At 36.5% G+C, this 18,289-nt stretch overlaps 1 protein-coding gene across 10 annotated transcripts in view; it reads right to left on the bottom strand.

The window, feature by feature from the left end:
• C4H4orf50 (chromosome 4 C4orf50 homolog) overlaps positions 1 to 18,289 on the bottom strand; it is a 79,579-nt gene that overhangs the window by 46,109 nt on the left and 15,181 nt on the right. For 9 of the 10 annotated variants that reach the window (XR_003398195.1, XR_003398193.1, XR_003398190.1 and 6 more), the window contains 6 exons: positions 15,798 to 17,996; positions 14,946 to 15,047; positions 13,635 to 13,781; positions 9,893 to 10,066; positions 7,635 to 7,691; positions 7,077 to 7,259 (listed from right to left, as the gene is read on the bottom strand). Coding sequence is in view for 4 of the 10 variants with exons in the window: in XM_026846676.1 (XP_026702477.1) it covers positions 7,077 to 7,259; positions 7,635 to 7,691; positions 9,893 to 10,066; positions 13,635 to 13,781; positions 14,946 to 15,047; positions 15,798 to 17,996 (2,862 nt within the window). In the remaining 6 variants the exon portion in view is untranslated. Of the gene's footprint in view, positions 1 to 247; positions 721 to 7,076; positions 7,260 to 7,634; positions 7,692 to 9,892; positions 10,067 to 13,634; positions 13,782 to 14,945; positions 15,048 to 15,797; positions 17,997 to 18,289 lie in introns of those variants that run through there. The other variant, XM_026846679.1, reaches the window with a different exon arrangement.

The following is an 18,289-nucleotide window of genomic DNA, read 5'->3' as shown; positions in this document are numbered from 1 at the left end:
TGGACTTTAAAGCCATTTCCTCTTGTTCTGTCACTAATTCCCTGTGAGAAGAGACCAGCACCAACCTCTCTACAATGTCCTTCCAGGTAGCTGTAGAGAGTGATAAGATCTCCCCTCAGCCTTCTCTTCCTCAAACTGAGCAGACCCAGCTCTGATTACGAGTTATTACCTCATTGTCATTAGTCCTCTTGCAAAAGCTCCAGAAAGGCAAATGCTATAAATATGCCAGGTCAGGAATGGTTACTGAGTATAAAACACATTTTACTTAAAGAAATATATAAGGTTTGCTCTCTACATCTTTAATGAGCATTATCTACCTCACCTGCATGTAGATAGATATCCTAGCATCAGAGGCACAGATCAGTTGGAAAGTGAAAGCTATACATTTGGACATTTCCCTATAAAATCAGAAGCTAAAGGTGGTGTCAGAAGTCCTTGGTTTCTAACCAAGGTTATGAGTGAAGTATCTCTCCCCAGCACTCATGAAAAATGCTGCCTGGCTGAAAGTGATGGAGGGTTACAAAGGGCAGCCCTGAAATGTTTTGAGGCATGAAGAGATTGGATTTAAAATTATTTGATGAGAATTTCTTCACTACAGGAAGCACAGTTAGAGATATCTCTGGTGATAGATGAGAGTCAGCAGGAGCAGAATAAGCTCTGGAGCTCAGTGACCCATGCAAAGGCAAATCACCATCCTCGTAGTCAGGAGAGCTGGTAATGCTATCAGAAAAAAAATACAGCACCAAATCAAAGCTGTGACACTGGCACATTTAATTTCTAGAAAAAATAACCTCCTCGTAAGGTCTTTCCTTTCCTTCAACTGTTCAACCCAGACACTCTTTTGCCTCTTGGGATCACCAAATCCTGGTGCAGCCGAAGTACTGAAACGCAGTAGAAAGGTGTTTTAATGCAAACCCTAATGAGTGAAGCTCTTACTACACTGATGAAGTTTTCACAGTATGATCTGCACTATATTTGAAAGTTGGTATGATTCTCTCAAAAAGACTCATCTTCAGTGTTTCATAAGATTCTGTGAAACACTGAAACAGTAAAGATCATATTTTCTATAGCACTATGGATGTAGCTAAGCAAAAATCCTGCATTTTATCTCAATATCCAGACATTAATTTTTTTTTTTTTTTTCCCACACAATATTGATTCTGTATTCCTTTTATATTTTTTGCTTTCCTCTCAAGTTTCCACAAATTACCCCACCTAGGAAGAAATTAAAATATTGTGATATTCCACCAAACTTGAATAAGTGTAAACTTGCATAATGACAAGTTCTAGAAAGGATTGACATTAAAGCAAAACCCATCATCTTTCCCCAACATTACAAAAATAAAAAGACAGTGGTGTCAGAGAGAAGAATAAATCATTTTAATTCGTCTAATTAAAATTAAATCATTTAATTCTAAAAAAAAGGAAGTTTAGTTTCTAAAGGTTTCTTATTTTAATCATGACTGTTACTCTACTTGCATTTACTGTTTTAGTCAAATGCACACTCCTGCCCATGAATTAGAGCAAAAACCACTGCTGAAATATCTATATTATGTATGCAGCCAGGAAACAGATCTCAATGTTTGTCAGCGAAACCCAATTTTACTTTAAAATGACATTAACCTTGAGTACCATCTCCTCGGCCATCACAAATTATTGAGGCACTATACAAACATCCATTTACATAATTAACACCTTTATCAGTTATTTCACTGGAAAGGCCAGGATGCCCTTAATTGTTTTAAATCTGTATTTTATACCCTTCAGTATTTTTATTAACCTTTCTGAAGGTCAAAAATAACATATCTCTCATTAATGGATTTTACTCTTTTAAAAAATTGCTAAATAATAATCACCATCTCTTCACCCCTTTGGAATTCCAGGTACTCAAGTCACATTTTCTGTAATGTCAGGAAAAGATGCCTCTTCCTGCAAAACACTTTGTCTTGAAAGGTCCCTTGGTTTTGATCAGCATTGTCCCCAAAAGACTGAAAGTCCAAATTTAAACTGATTCTCCCTTCTGAGGGTGAGACTCATCTGACCAAAACATATCTCCTCCTGGCCCCTTTCACTAAAAATTGAGCCCAACTTCTATAACTCTTCTCACTTTATCTAAAGCAGATACATAAAATGGGCAGGATACCTCCTTGTAAGTACCTCTTTCTCTCCACTAACTATGAAAAGAAATAGATAAACTACTATAGATGTGATTGTCTGAAATACTGACATCAAACATGAAATGTATCTCACCCTCAGTGCCAGAAAAGCTTCTGATCTCACCAGCCATGCACAAATCATTTTAAGGAGAGCATCAGAAACTGTTATTTCAAGTCTGTTTCCTTCAAATATGATTCACAGGAAAGCAGTAAGTGGTTTCTTGCAAAGAAATGAGTAGAAGTAGTGGAGAAAAAAAAAAAAAAAAAAAAAAAAAAAATGAGGATTAAGCTACACTGTTGTGCACATTTATTCCCTATTCTGTAAAACAATTCACTAAACTGGGCACATTCTTTGCCTGGAGCTTTCCATCCATATGGTTTAAGATGACTCCATGAAAAGCATCAAAAGCACTACCATTTATCCCTATATCCCTTGCACAAGTTCCCTCTCAGCTCTGAGAAATGAGGGCAAATAGCCACAGAGGTTTCAGATCCACTATGGAAAGAATAGATAAAAAATATCATCAAGACAAAGCCTCCAGTGCAAGAGAAATGGAAGTGAATGAGTACAGCAGCACTGTCCATTACAGCCATCAGTTCTGGACAGAGGCTGTTGCCTCAGTCATTTGAGGGAAAGAACCGAACATACTCCTGTTTCTCCACACACACCCTAAAAGAGAGAGAAGAGGCCGCAAATTACAGCACAGGTGCTCTGTCTGGAATGAGCCCATCTGAAAGGCAAGCCAAGCTCACTTGCTCCTCTGTGTGGTTCTCTAATATATCAAAAGCAGCATGGGCACAGCCTCATGTTCAAGCTCGTCAAACTGGGTAAAGATGTTTCTTAAACTGCAAGTAGGCACCTAAAAACCAGAAAAAAAAAATGGAGCCGCCTCTTTCACATTTCCTATTAGTTATCTGAAGCATCTTCTCTTGCTTTGCACTGTTACCAACCCAAGTAAAGCAGCTTTTGCAAAGCCCAGTCCTTTTGTCAGATGTTTAGTGAGCATGAATATCTAACATCAGTTGATGAATGGTGTGGTTGTGTACTTCCCACTGGGAAAGGCAGAAAAACAACTGTTAATAATGTCCATTAATTAATTCTACAGCAGCAAGAAAAGAAAGATGAGGCTAAGGCCTCTACAATTAAAGAAAATCAGCATTAAAAGATTATTAAAATGGGACACAACAAAAGGCCAAAAATGGCCAGATATTCTGTCTCTGATATTGGGCATGTAAATCCCAGCTATGGCACTGTGCCGAGTGCCATGCACGCCCGTTGGAGGTGGCCCTTGTCCCTGGAATGTATCCTCTTTAGAGACATACTTTTCATTTTCCAAACACAAAATAAGACAGGTTTTAATTATTTCAGTTGCCCAAATTTATTATCACTCCATTACAAGGGGCTCCAGTGGTTTATCCCTTCAAGTCTTTTAAAAGGATAATATACCACAAAGGTTTAGAAATTAACTTCTTCATGCCTCAAAAAATTTCAAGCCCATGTTAGACATACATTGTCATTCCTACGGCTCCCCAAAAGACTGTTTTTTTCAAAATGGAAAGGCAGTTTTTCTTCATCATTCTGCATACAATTTTTGCTTTCAGTACAGCCACAGAGCTGTTTTCTCTGGTTGAAAAAGAATAAACTCCACTCTGTGCAGTCGTATGTTTATTATCATAAAACAAACTAAAATTAAATTAAATTCCACTAAATTACTCAAACTAAATTACATATAAAGAGCTTCATGGTGTACAGTTTTATGGTGAGGAAAAGTAATTCAAAATCTAGTGCTCTTTACAGGGACTTGAAAAGAATATTAAGTGAAGGAAAATTGACTTTCTTTTCTGAACATATTGCTCTAGTGTATATCAAGCCTCGGTGAAATGTACATTGCTGGAACAAAATCATGTGATACTACATGATTCAAGCAAATTTTATTTCTCACTCAAAAACCTTTGAATGTAACACTGGGCTGTTAAAATAATCAAGAATGACAAAACACAAATGCACGCTGCTCTGCTAAACTGAACTGATTTGAAGTCTTGAGTTAGTGCAAATCAGCAAAAGAAAGCAACTGTGACAACAGTGATTTATCGTGTCTGAGAACAGTCTTGAACACTGAAAGTCTGAAGAGAAGCTCCAAAGATGATTGGTTTTACATCACACTGCCTTTGTGGTTTAGTATTTTAATTGGGATGAGTGTTAGGAAGAAAATACTTCTGGCAAACAGAAGAGAATGACCAATCATCCATTGCACCCTGAATGAGCAAAGAACTGAAGTTCTTTTTTTTTTATAAGCATGAGTTGATGCCCGTAAGCCCTCCACTGAAGCTGGAGCTTCCTAGCACACAGCTAAGGCAGATCTAGCCAATCCACATGCAATTCTATGTAGAGATGAAAAAAATATGTTCTTAAAAGAATTTTAAAATATATTTTCTTCTGAGAACCAGACACAAATATTTTTACTGAACTACAAAAGACCAGGCACTGAACTGAATAAAGAGTTCCTTTTTCTTCAAAGGGCTCTGGATCAGCCCTTCATGCATCACTGCAAACTTTCAGCTGAAATTTATCAGTAAGCCAAAGCAGGCAGGTCTGCTGCCAGTGTGTGACAGGTTTCCATTTGTCACTGGGTCCAGAAATGAATAAAGCTAATTGCAAATCTTTAATTTAAGAAGGAAAAAACAACAATAACAACAAAAGCATCAATCCACCAGATTTTCTCTAGAAGTGTTCAAATGTTAAGAATGATTTAGAAGTGAAAATCTGAGGGGAAGGAAGGGAATGAGCTTTCAAGGTAGTTTTATTTGAGTAAAAGCTGGGAATACGCCTTGAATCTTAGATGTGAATTACAGTGAGAATAAGAGTTGAAATGCAAAAAATGAACCCTCAAAGATGAAAAGTCAGCTCAGTTTAACATATGTCTACAGAATTCAGTACAGCATTTAAAAAGAAAGAAATGTATCACATGAATATGAAATGGTCTTTTATTGTAACTATTATTTATTAAATTAGAAGCAGTGTCACTTGGACATTTCCTCACTGAAATGTTTTCTTGAAAAATTGATCCATAGAAACCTAAATTTTTCATAAGAACATACATAACAGATCTGTCTTGGCAGGAAAGGTTTCCCCTGTTACGCATGGAATTACTTATCACAGACTAGAATGGTCCAAAGCTCAGTGTCAAGGAGCCCAGCAAGAGCTATCCTGTTCTCTGCATGATCAAAAACACCAGGCTTGAATCCCAGTGTGCCTGAACCTAAGTGAGACCTCAGGGCACTATGGTGCTGGATACTATGGGAAGGGGTTTGTGCTCCACTTGGTATGAATAGCTAAATATCTGTTGAAGCAGTGGATTGCATGTGGGGCTCCTACATTGCAAAATTTGGGCATCAAAATATAGATTCAATCTAATTCTCTCCTGCTGGAGCTGCTACGTTTTGTGATAATTAGACAATGAGGGAGACACTGTGAGTGTGCAGAGTATTTTGATATTTATCGTACTGGGAAGCTTTACACTAATGCTCATTTATCACAGCAATGTCTGAGAAAATGTCTGAGGGTAGTGAAGTATTATCTCCCTTCTGACAGATGAGTTACTAACTACTGTCACATAAAACATTAATTCTCAGTGTGAGCTTGGGTGAGGCAGTGGTGGACTCAGACTTGACATACTCAAAGGAGACATAGCCAGACAGAGAATCCTGACCTGTCCTGCAACCAGGAATCAATCTACCTTTTCCTTAACATTCAGTTAAATTACTGCTTGCCACAGAAACAAGTATGACTGAGTGATAGCTTGCAACCCTTAATAACACAGGAAGAATAAGCTTCAGAGTGATAGAGAATACCACTTTGTGTGTAAAAATGCAAAATAATCAGAAAAATAATGCTGGAAATTTCCTATATGACCATTCTAGGCATCTTTACTTCTCTCCATGAAAAACAGATGTCAGTGTCACCAAAAAAAGTAATTTTTATGTACTCATTTTGCAGTGCATTGTGTTAGCCAAAGTACAAAACATAGCATGAAACTAGGTTCTGTGTCCTGCTGTGGTAGGCAGCCACTTTCACAATGTGTTACAAATGTGTAACACAAAATATTTTTTTGCTCATTTTAGCCAGCAGGATTCTACTTGAGTATAGTTGCCACAAACATCACTAAATATTGTTTGGGGTTTTTTTATAGGCTTTGTTTAAAATAATAGGAGAGAGAAAATCAAAGGGGAAAAAAGAGCTCGTTTGAAGGTTACTGAAGTACTGCAAGGGAATATCTGTTTCTCCAGGTTGCCAGATTCAGATTTCTGTCCTTAAGAATGTCTTCAAGTAGATGCTACTCCAAAAATATGAAGTATACTCCTAGCATCCAAGCTACTAATGATAATGTTGAGCAGAACCAGGTGTGAAGCAGAATGTATCCCATGAGTACCACTTTCATCTTGCCAGCAAAACACAAGTAACTCCTTTTTGAATATGAATGTCCACTGAGTTGACTGAAATCTTAAAATGATTCACTGTAGCACTGTAGACGGTTTTTTTTTTTCTGATTTCTTCAAAAATCTGAGACAATGCATTGTGCATGAAGGAAATGCAAAATTCATATTTAAAGAGAAATTGAGTATTATGTGCTGCATTATCCAGTATGATACCGTGTCAAAAATATCAGGGAGGGGTTTTTTTGCAGGGAGCCCTGACATACTTTGTGATAAGCTCCAGAATATTCAAACCCTGACCAAAACAGCAGTAAAACAGTCAACTCCACTGACTTGTCTGAAGCAATATTTATATTGTGCTGAAATACATTTTATAACTACACATTTAATCTTACTGAACACTCTAAAAAAATAAAATCACTGACACTGTGATACATTCACAGTAGTGGAAATGGGAAGATCCTACAAGGAAGTACAAACACTTACCTCTTGATCACACATTGGTGTAAAAGTGACTGTGTACTCTGCCAGGGCCATATCATTCACCAAGTTTTTCACCTCTTCATCAAACGCAGAGTTAATAATTCCTCGCCTGTGAAATTCTCCATGCATCCTTGTAATGAAGCTGTTCCTTTCCTGGCACTTTCGCATGAGGCAAGCCAGTTTAGCCTATGTGGCATGAACACATATACATTGATTTCACTCCCTGTTGAGACTGCAAGATCATATTTTGTGTCTGATCTGTAATTTCACATGTTTTGACCCAAAGCTCTAGATTGCATTCTTACATTCTAGGCCATTAGGTGTCTGCACCTCGCAGCAACAATACATGCACAGATAAACTGGAAAGAGACATTCTCTTTCCATGTGCGTGGCCCCCCTTTTGACAGGCTGAAGAGTACCCATAGTAATAGTCCCTTGCCCAAAGTCCAGTAGCAAAAATCTAAGTCAGGGGCAGCTGCAGAATGCAGGCACATGCATGGAAGCCTGTAAGCAAAGGGATACACCTTTGTGTAGTTCCTGCATCAGCTTTCAGGGAAATACCTTCAGAGGAGCCAGTGTCAACTTCTCTTCAGACCTTCTCTTCTGAAGTTCTTTTCCCTGAAAGGTTGAAAAACATTCCACATCAATTTATTCGAGTCATTCTGAAATACTGTAGCAGTTTTTTGATATTTGTTTTAGACCTGACTTCCAAGGTGTACACTTCGCATGTCTGTATGTCTGTGAGCCTGTATCACGGATAGGCCTTGGCACACAAGCTCTACTCTGCTATCATTAACGTTGGTCTTATGTATTACTAAGGGCTTTTGGATGTTTTTAGATAGAGCCCTATATCAGTTGAGGTTATTTCATTAAAGCAGTATCACATTAAAGACTTGGTATTCTTCAGTATGCACTCATGTTCCCATTTACTCTGTGAATCTTCCATTTTTTAATCTATATTATATTGTAGAATGAGAGAAATGAGGAGGGATTTTGTGCATGTGTATTCCACAGCTCTGGAAAGTGAACATCAATAACTTTCTACTCTGACACAATCGATGCATGTCCTCTATTAGGTGGTGAGCCACGGTGAGCTAGATGACCTAGTCTGTACCTTATGATTAAAATGTTTATTATTCATGGGAAACCTGATTTCTGATGATTCAAAAAACCCACAAATAATATCCTGGCAGGCAAAATCCTTTTCTATTATGAATCAATACAGTATTATTTGTCAATAAAGTACAGATTCCTTTGCATTCATTTTGCTTGACAATTTACACTTCTATAAAGTCTACAGTAAATATATGCATCAGAAAAAGACTCCTTTTATGAGAATTCAGTTATGATTAAAGAGGTCACATGGTCCTCAACTAATAAATTGTGGTCTTGGGAAGAAACAGAGTAGATAGGATGGGAGAGACATGTCTTTACATTGCACCAGCACCACAGGAACAAATATAAAGCTGGCAGTAGGTCTCTGCACTGGTGACATTCAATTCTTGATGAGGCATGGAGCAAAACATTTTGGTAATGCAAGAGAACAAATAGGAGTTGCCCATTTATATGGATAGCACGTCTCACCCCTTTCTCACCTACCATCTGATATGCACCATCCATCACTACAGACCCCAGACACTACAAAACAATTTCATTTCACCACCACTATTCTGCTAAGAGGCATCCTAATCAATGCCTGAGAGAAGCCACTAACCCTCTGTACAGGACTGGTTTAAAGCAAATCCCAGCACTTGACAAGGCTAGGAAAAAAAAAAAAAACAACAACAAAACCAAAAGCAACAAACAAAAAAACCAAACCCAAAAGTGTAGGACAGGAGAATTTACCATAGAGGAAGTAGGATGAAACTTGCACCCAATAGGGAGAATAAAATCAGCTCTTGTATTTCAGAGGAAAGACAGAGGAGAAGTATGTTCACCCATTGTATCAGGGTATGAAGAATACTATTGAGAAAATGCCATTTACTAGTTGCTTCAGAGTATGATGGGTAATTCGAATTTAGCTCACATCTTAAGTATAATCCCTTTTTGAAAGATGGTTTCCAAAGAAATAGGAAACATAATCTAAGGGAAAATTAGTCCTAGCAGGAATTTGTTTCCACCTGAGTTCAGTAGTTGTAGTCACACTGACAGCAGTAGCTTTGCTGTCACACAGTAAGGTGGTAGCTTTGCAAATGTTAACATCTGTACCTGCTCTAGTTTGCCAGGTGAAATATAATGCACAAGTATAAAACTGCTCACGTAAGTACACTTGTGTATACATGGGGGTTCTCACCAGCTTAATTATGTCAGTTAATAAAAATACAAACCACACAGCTAACTGAAAATGCATTAAGGAAACTCTTAATGTGTAACCCCAGCAGCTGGATCAAAAAAAGTTAGAAAAAAAACTCTATCAAAATTCTATCACTAGTTCACTGTTTCATAATCTGATATAGTGCATGAGAGTTGGGAATGTTAAAAATCCTGACAATTTAAGCCAAGAAGATGGCTCTGTAAAAAATTTCAGCACTGCTTTGCTTGCATTACACTACTGGGATTATAGAAGAAACTGGTGACAATATATTATAGTCTATCATCTGTCCATAATGCTGAACACCCAGGCAGTTTACATCTTTTCCTTATTTCTCTGAAGTCAGGGGTACCTTTATATGCCTGGAAACCATTTAATTATCCTCAGACTCATTCCCAGGAAAGAATACTCTTTTGGTTCTGTTATCTGAAAAGAAAGAGGTAGAATCTGAAGTCTAAGTTCACATTTGTCCACCCACTTAAGCACACAGAAAGCAGCTTTATGATACCTTTTCACATAGCTGAGCCTGAAGGAGTTCCACTTCATTCTGCAAGTCATGAAACTGATTTTGCAATGCAGCCTGGTCCCTGAGCTGGGCTTTCAAGGTCAGCACTTGCTGCTGTAATCTCTTATTTGCTATTTTAGTCTCTGTTTCCTGGGCATCTTTCACAGTGGACACAGGCTAGATAGCAAATATACAGATTTTCAAATTAGATGTACAAAATAATGAAAATATTTTCAATCATATTTGAGAGCACAGAACTTCTCACTCAATATACGTACCTATCTTGTAAGAAAAAAAAAAATTAGCTGATATAAACCATATGACTTCAAACCTTCATAAACATATTAGCACTAATATCTTGCACTAATCTTAAAACTGTTTGTGAGCAAGGAGTTCTTGATCCCCTGTGAGAGCAGGTGTAGGATTGAGATTTGGGATTTCAAAATGCTCCTTCAGGGTAAGTATTGCATTATAATAATTCATATTTGGGGAAACTGGGGCACAGACAGCTTAAGTGACCAACCTATGGTCACACAGGAGTAAGAATAGAACTCAAAAGTCCCCAGTTTCCTTATCAACTGCTGTATAATATGCGCCTTATTTTTCTCCATATATTTATCTCAGAGAGAAAATTCTGTTCTCCCAGTTAGATTTTTGTTTTGGGAGATAATAAAACTAATCAGATTTTAACTATAAATTTCAAAAATATTTATAAAGAAAATATTTCTTACATTAAAATGTAGCACAGTGGTACAGAACAAGTGGAAGGAGAAGCTTCTGAATTTAACTCCTCCCCCACTCTCTGATTATTTTTTTTTTCGATTTCAGGCACTTAGCTTGAAAGGATTAGTGAGAGCTTTAGATTGATGGTCAGCATCATAAGGTCAGCTTCTAGAAGTGACACTGTCAGATTAAACATATGGATTAAGAATGAGGAAAAAAACTGAGGGCGAAGAAAGTCTTGTGAAAAACATTTATGCTATTGTGAACATACTAAAAAATATTAAGTTGATACACACAGCTGCTCAAAATTTCTGATAACATGCTATATAAACAAGTTTAACATTGTTTATATGCTATATAAACAAGTTTAAAAGATTAAACATTTCAGTGATTAAACCAAAAAACTCTAGTCAGACCTATGATATACTGCAGTAAAACCATATAACCTTCTGACAAAACACTCAGGAAGGTGCTTTGATTTTAATGGTTACCAAAATGGAGACAACCTATAGAAGAGCTAATATTCAGCTATGATACACAACAACACAGTTAAACTTTCCCCTGCTTTCTGACAGCCTTTCCAATTTTGATGCTCTTGGTGACTACAATATACTGAAGGCACTGTTTCATAGAAAACAGCAAACTGAAGTGATAAATCGCAGAACTCTGCCTGCAAAACATCATTGCAACACAGGTAAAACCAGAAATATTTCATACTGTTCTTCCTAATAGAGCAAGTCCTTTATGCAGATCATTCAAGCAAGTTGTGTCATGCTTTGTACCAAACATTCTGGCTCCCTCTTGCGTTAAGAGAAAGAACAATAGCAACTGTTGGACACCAAGACTGAGTAGACAAGGCTTGCAGTGACAAAAATCTGAGGATGAGTTTGAGACATAGTGTTTTCCTCATCTTCTTCTTTCCCCCACAAAAAGTATGTTAAATAAAAAAAATGGAAACAGTCCCTAATTGAAGATGCTTAGTGGAAGAAGAGGTGGGGAAATAAAAAAAAATGCTTGTAGGTTAAAGGCAAAGAGAAGTTCCCTCTTTCCTTTTGCATTTTGCTGACCTGACAGCAGTTTTCTGCACTTTCAGAGCAGAAGTGAGGCATGTAAGGTTTATTTATGATCCCTCTGTCAGATGTCCCAGTTAACATATAGATTATGTAGTCAAGCTCCAGAAGGGTGAAGGACCCATCAGCTGGGACTGGGAAATAACTAAAGAGAATTATTCAAATACAGTCACTACCTTTGTTAAACTATATCTACGCTATTTTCTATCTGTACTATTTGCTTAATTGTGCCAGTAAAATCAATATCCTTTGGTTAAGACACAATGAACTTGAGTCATGCACATTAGTTGTGTCATCAGTGTAAGTAAAGGATAAACCCAGTTTTGTGATGTACATGAAGTGCATCTTTGACACTGGAATGACACACATGTGTACTCAACAATTTGACAATAAGCCTACAGCAAGTAATTAAATCGGATGAAGAAGTTAGATACAAATCAAACAACATCACGATATTGCACAAATATATAGTATGGATTAATAAATGCTAACATGAAAAGTTAGTTATTGGAGGGATTTTACAGTGGGCTTTTTTTCAAAAGAAAGGCTGACCTGCACTTTTTTCAATGTAAAAATATTCTGTCAAGGTTGATGAGTTTTACTCCCATGTGTCATAGAAATATTTAACATCCTAATTCAGTGACCAATAAAATAAGCAATAATTGCCCCAGACTGTCCCCAAACAAAAGGTTTAAAGTTCCATTTGCCAGAAAATGCCCCCAAAAGCTTGTGTTAGCTTAAACAAAGCACCATGATACACTTCTATTTATTTTCAAAAAATTTGGGAGTTTCTTCTTATTATTTGAAATAGATTTCATTGTTTTAGGATGTTACATGCCAATACATCATAATGATACAATAAAAATGTCCTTTATTTCAATTAACAGTCAGAATTCAGTTGTCTAAACATCAGCACATAGTGTCACTGAGGGTGTACAAGCTAATATGAAATAACCACACAGGACTTGCAGGTGGCCAACTACACCCTCAGCCAGGATGTCCTAAGGCATTTAAATGGAATAGATAGTGACATTTAGGCAACTGAACTGAGCCAAGAATCTTTACAATTTCCAGAATTTGTTTTTATTTTCTTCCAAAGCCATATCCATCTAACCCGTTCAAACTGAATTTGCAAATATTGTAGGTGGCTACAAAATTGCTTTTCCAACTGATAAAAGTTGCCTATTTCTTCTTTGCAGTTTTCCTGTTAAGGAGCACAGAAATAATTTCAGGGCTAGCTGAAAAATCTTTATGAAAGCTACTTCCAGTAGATTATTCAATAATTACAAATCTTTCCATAAAACACTTCATTTTGGTGGAAAACATAAAAACTTTATCAAGACACACAACCACCTGAAAATTCAAAAAGCTTTCATTTACAGCAAAACCAGAATTTCTATGATATAAATACATTCCAATGCGACCTTCTCTCCCACATGTGATAGAACAATCTCCTGGATTTTGGGGATGCACATTTGGGCCTCATGTGTCCATTACAGTCCCCATTAATCCACACCACCTCCTTGCTGTCAGTGGAAGTTGCTCTACAAAGCACCCAGCATCACAGCTTCATTTTGCCTGTCCAAATCTAGTAATCGGGGCTAGAAGGCAGAAAGGCCAAATATTGGGAACACTGGAGACTCCTCCAACACCTTTCCTTAAGGCCACCTAAAATTCCATGCCTCAGAAAATGTCTCTGGCTAAAGAGAGGTCAAGGGTCCTCCTAAAAAAACTGAGTGTCTATAATGCCCATGCAGAGCCCAGACTTTGGACTGTCCTACAGACAGGTGGTCTACCTGTCATAATATCTGCTCACTTTCAAGTTTATAGCTCCAGTGGCTTCAGGTTCTCTATACTCCCTTCAAATCTATTGCCAATAACAACAGTGGGTTTCTGCATCCAAAACTCTCTCTCAAGGAATATGCTTTCCCCCATTCCACTTAAATACAGACCATTAATTTGCAGTGCTGCTTTCCAAGCATTTTGTCCCCAGCCTCTTGTTTAAGATGGTCTAGTTCTGAGAAAGCCTGTGTCAAACGAGTTTTGATTTCTTCATATCTTGTTTCAGCAAAGCCAAGCTCTCTGTACCACTTCTGAGCCTAACAGGAAGAATAAAAAAGTCAAACTACTGAGTATAATTGGTCTAGCAGTGATATAATTTCTCAATACAAGTTTACGATCATGGACTTGAGACTGATGTCTATATCACAAGATTTATATTGTTGCAAATTGATTAAAATAAATGGAATTATACAATAAACTACTATCTTCTTATAAGACATTAGTAAGACTCTTAAAGTAAATCCTACAGAAACATATCTAACTAGAGCTATGCAAAAAAAAAATAGATTCATTTTAAATTGATTTTTGAATTTGAAGGTACCTTGAATATTCTGAATAAAGCTAAAAAAGCAGTGGTGAATGCACTCACAGTTTCAGAGATTATGTCTTTGAAAGTCCTCAGAACAAATGGAAATTAAAATTTTATCAGCTAGGTGGAAAAAAGTGTTCCTGAGAAATGTCAAAAAACAAAAAATGAAAAGGAGGAGGGAAAAAAAAAAAATCCTTCCACATGTTCACCTTTATATTTTTTCTGAGCTGCATTTTCTCTACTTATACTGTAGTTTTGGGAAGAAAACACATTCATTTGCATTCAGAAAGGCACAACACTGAAAGCTTCCTCAGTTGGTATTAAAACTGCAAATTTACTTTACACAGGCACAGAACTAGCCATCCAAACAAGTCTCCATATAGGTGGTGTTGGACTTTGTGTTTACTACACAGATGTCAAGAGAAGGGGCAGTGTGCATGGTTTGCACCACCACTGAATATAACAAGATCCCTTGACGGTGTCAGATTTTACATCATATTGCCTCTCATTCAAAACCTACTTTGAATTTAAGTTTGCCACAATCCTCAGTGCTTCTACAGCCTTCTACTCCTCCTTATTCCTAGTGAGGAGGAGGAAAGCAGCATGGCCAGAGATGGCCACAGCAGATAGTTTGTTCTGTGTTAAGCTTAATAAAGCACTCAGCTTCTATCAAACTGTGCTGGAGGAATGTAGCATCACTTGAAGTTCTGGCCAATCATGAATGACTGTGAATTCATCACTTAAAGATTTAAGAGGTACATTTTGGTTCTGCAGATCAGAGACTTCCCTGTTTAATAAAAGAGTTAAATCCTGGCAGAAAGAACAGCCATGTAACAAAACAAAAAATAAAAAAAAATTTCCTCCTCAGAATTACATCAGAATAGGAGGTTACCTCTTTTTTCGATTTTTCTAATTCCTTTTGCTGTATTTTGACTTCCTCTTTCGCCTTTTTGACTTGTTCTTTCATCACACTGTAGCTTTCAAACATGCTGCCCTGGATATACAACAAAAAGATGTGACTCCTCTCACCCATATAAAACAGCACACAGGTTTTTACAGAATAATACATGGTTTCCTTCCAAATTACTAAAAACATTTGCATAAAATCAAGATATTAGTGGTAAATCTTTCCCTGTTATTTATTCTCAACTGAAGTAATAATTCTGCTTTTACAAGAACATAGTAATCTCCATAGAAATTCACTGTGGTATAAGATTCATGACTACAAAGGAAAACCATGGAGAAGAAATCCACTATACGTAAAGATCCTGTCTTTAAGCATGTGTTTAATAAAAATCAAAACAGTAAAAAAAATAGACCCTATCAGAATAAAAGTTAGTAAGTGAACACGTGCATAATTTCCAATAAGACATGATTGTTTCACAACCCTGAACCATTATAACAGAAGTTTGTGAAAATTAATTTGCTCTACCAGAAGCTTTTAATCTTGCAATAAGATAAATAATTTTTAAAATGCCTGTACAATGCAGTCTTTTAAGTATTATTTTTAACTTTGTAGCTTGCTATATCAGTTTAAAATTCTCTAATACAACATTAAGAAAAAAAATTCTCTGGTATTTTGCCTTTTATTGCAATGTTAGCACTTCAGACCTCCAGCACATGGGAGGTTAAAACATTTTCTATATTACAAAGTTAATTTAGCCTTGTCCTCCAAATGACATTTATATGTCTCCCTTTCTTTAGAAGATCCTGCTTGGTAACATTCCTCACTGTTATTATTTACCTCTTTTCCAGGGTAATAGTTTGAGGGGTCTATAACTGGAAATTCTTCTTCAGTCTGAGTTACGCGACATGTTGTTTCAACTTTATTTGACTTAAGACCACATTGTTGACTTTCTTCTTTTAGTTCTACTATCTTTTCCTTTGTTCCTAAACTTTTATCTTTTCTCAGCTCTTCATAGGTGAAACCCAAAGATGACATTAATTCTTTCAATTTGTTATTTTCTAAAATAAAGTGTGCATTTGCTTTCCGAAATTCATCAAGCTGTTCTGAAGTTTCCTTCTCAATTCTGTCTACTTCTCTTTTTAGTACACATTTTTCCTCCTGTAAATCAGAAATAGTCTTATAACAGCTGGTTTTGCACGCTTGAAGGTCTGAAACCAAGGTCCTGTAATTGTCTTGTTCACACTTTACTTCTGCCAAACATCCCAATAAAATTTCTTTTTCACTTTCTAAAAGAGATATTCTTTGTAAATTTGCCTCTCTCTCTTGTATTAATTCATTACATTTTGTTAAATAGTTCTCTTTGTCTTGTAATAATTCAGCTACTTTTTTAAAGCATCTGCTTCTTTCTTCTTTCAGGTCAGAAAGCAGCTGAAAATACCTCATTTTCCTTCCAATCAGGGATAAAACACTCCTGGGAAGATTATTTGATGCAATTGTCAATGAGTCTTTTTTAGGATTCTTATTTTTCTCTTTAACACATAAAAGGTTCTTAGAGAAGGTTTCAACAAAAAATGTTTCTGGGCTCATCATGTTTTCTTCTGGTAAGTTATTATAACATCCAGCAGCAACTTCTTTCTCATTAAATAAGTTTTGAAATGAAACAGTATTAGCTTCATCTGCCGCTAAAATGTATTGAAAATATGCATCCATCTCCTCTTCCAGTGCACACATCTGAGCACATCTCTCATTCTCCTGTTGTAATATACAGACTTTCTTTGAGTAATTTTCATTCTCTTGCATGAGTAGAAATATCCTCTGAGAACACACAGCCACCACTTTTTCTAGTACATATATTTTCATATTATGTTCATTACCAGCTTCCAGTGGTGACAGATGACAGAAACACTCATAAAAATTGCTCTGTGGCAGGAACAGTTTGCTTAAGCACGCAGTCCTCTCCTGCACAGAAGACAGTATGTTTAGCAGATACCTCTCTTCCTCTGACCAAAAAAATTTCTGAGAGTATACATATTGCATGTTTTCAACAGCTATTTTTTGACATGAGAAATTCTCATTTGTTTCACATAGTTTCAGGGTCTGGTCTTTCTTAACTTTCAGGCCAATATTTCTGGAAGGATTTGTTTGATGAGTTTGTTTCTGAGGTTGTTCTCCTTTCTCCTCCATTTTGATTATGTCTTCTCCATTATACACCCTATTCACATCAGGGATGCAGATTTCTGAGAGGCTTCTTTGTTTCTCCATTAGTTCAGGGGTCCCTTCAAAATGTTTCTTTAAGTCTTTAAAATCAACAGATAAATTTTGGACATCCTGAGGGCCACCTAGGCTGTCTTTGGCTTCCATTCCTTGCTTCCCAGGACTAATCAGTTCAGTTTTAAATAAAACTTTAGAACTTCCCTCAGCAACACAGGTCACCTGTTGTGGTTGGACTTTCTCGATTTCTTCTCCTTTAGCTCTCCCTCTGATGACTTTTTTGTGATATATTCCATCATCAATACCTCTATCCAGACATTTATTTTCACTTATGATTTGTGGCAGAATATTATTTTCACAATGTTTTTCCATGTTGTATTTTTCTAGATATGATGTGAAAATTTCAGTTACAGTGCAAGGTATCTTTCCATTAAGAAGTGCAGAAGCTTTGCCAGAAGATCCTCCTTTTGCAACAAGGCAGAGGCCATCAGAGCAAAGGTTGGTATTTGCCTCAGAGAAATCCAAATTCCTCAATTTCTTCACAGTGGTGACAGTTGATAATTGGTAGCTTTCAGGTTCTAGCATGGTAAGTTGGAGTTTCTTCCTCATAAATTCTTCAACCACAGAAACAGAAAACACCTTTGCTGGTAGATTTATAGCTTGTTCTTTCAAGAGAGAAAAGTTTTCTTCATCTTTGTTTTCCTTACTTTTCTCATCATTCTCAGAGTAAGGGGGAAGCAGTTTTGCTGCATAATAACTTGGGGTACATCTGAACAAAGTGAAACTATCTTCTAGAGTACCTGCCCTCTTTGTTCCAAGGGTGATCTGGTAATAGCAAAAGATATAAGCTAATATATCTAATATAAGCTAAGACATATCATTCTATGTTGCTAACAATAATTTATTTTTCACTTCATCTATAACATACTTTATTACAGACACATGAGAAAAGCATATTTCCATATAAAGAGTTTTCAAATTATTTAAAGATTTGCAATGAGAGTAATGATACAAATAAGGTACAACTAAGACAATAATCTTCTTAGTGCACACCTGTATTCATCTTGAATAACATCTTTAGTAGCTATGATTTAAAGCTAGTTTAATATTAATCTTTA

Source organism: Athene cunicularia, assembly GCF_003259725.1.
Source record: "Athene cunicularia isolate RWA chromosome 4 unlocalized genomic scaffold, athCun1 chr4_part1, whole genome shotgun sequence".
Taxonomy (NCBI): domain Eukaryota; kingdom Metazoa; phylum Chordata; class Aves; order Strigiformes; family Strigidae; genus Athene; species Athene cunicularia.
Note: the sequence above shows the minus strand (reverse complement) of the source record. Positions and strands in the feature narration are given on the sequence as shown.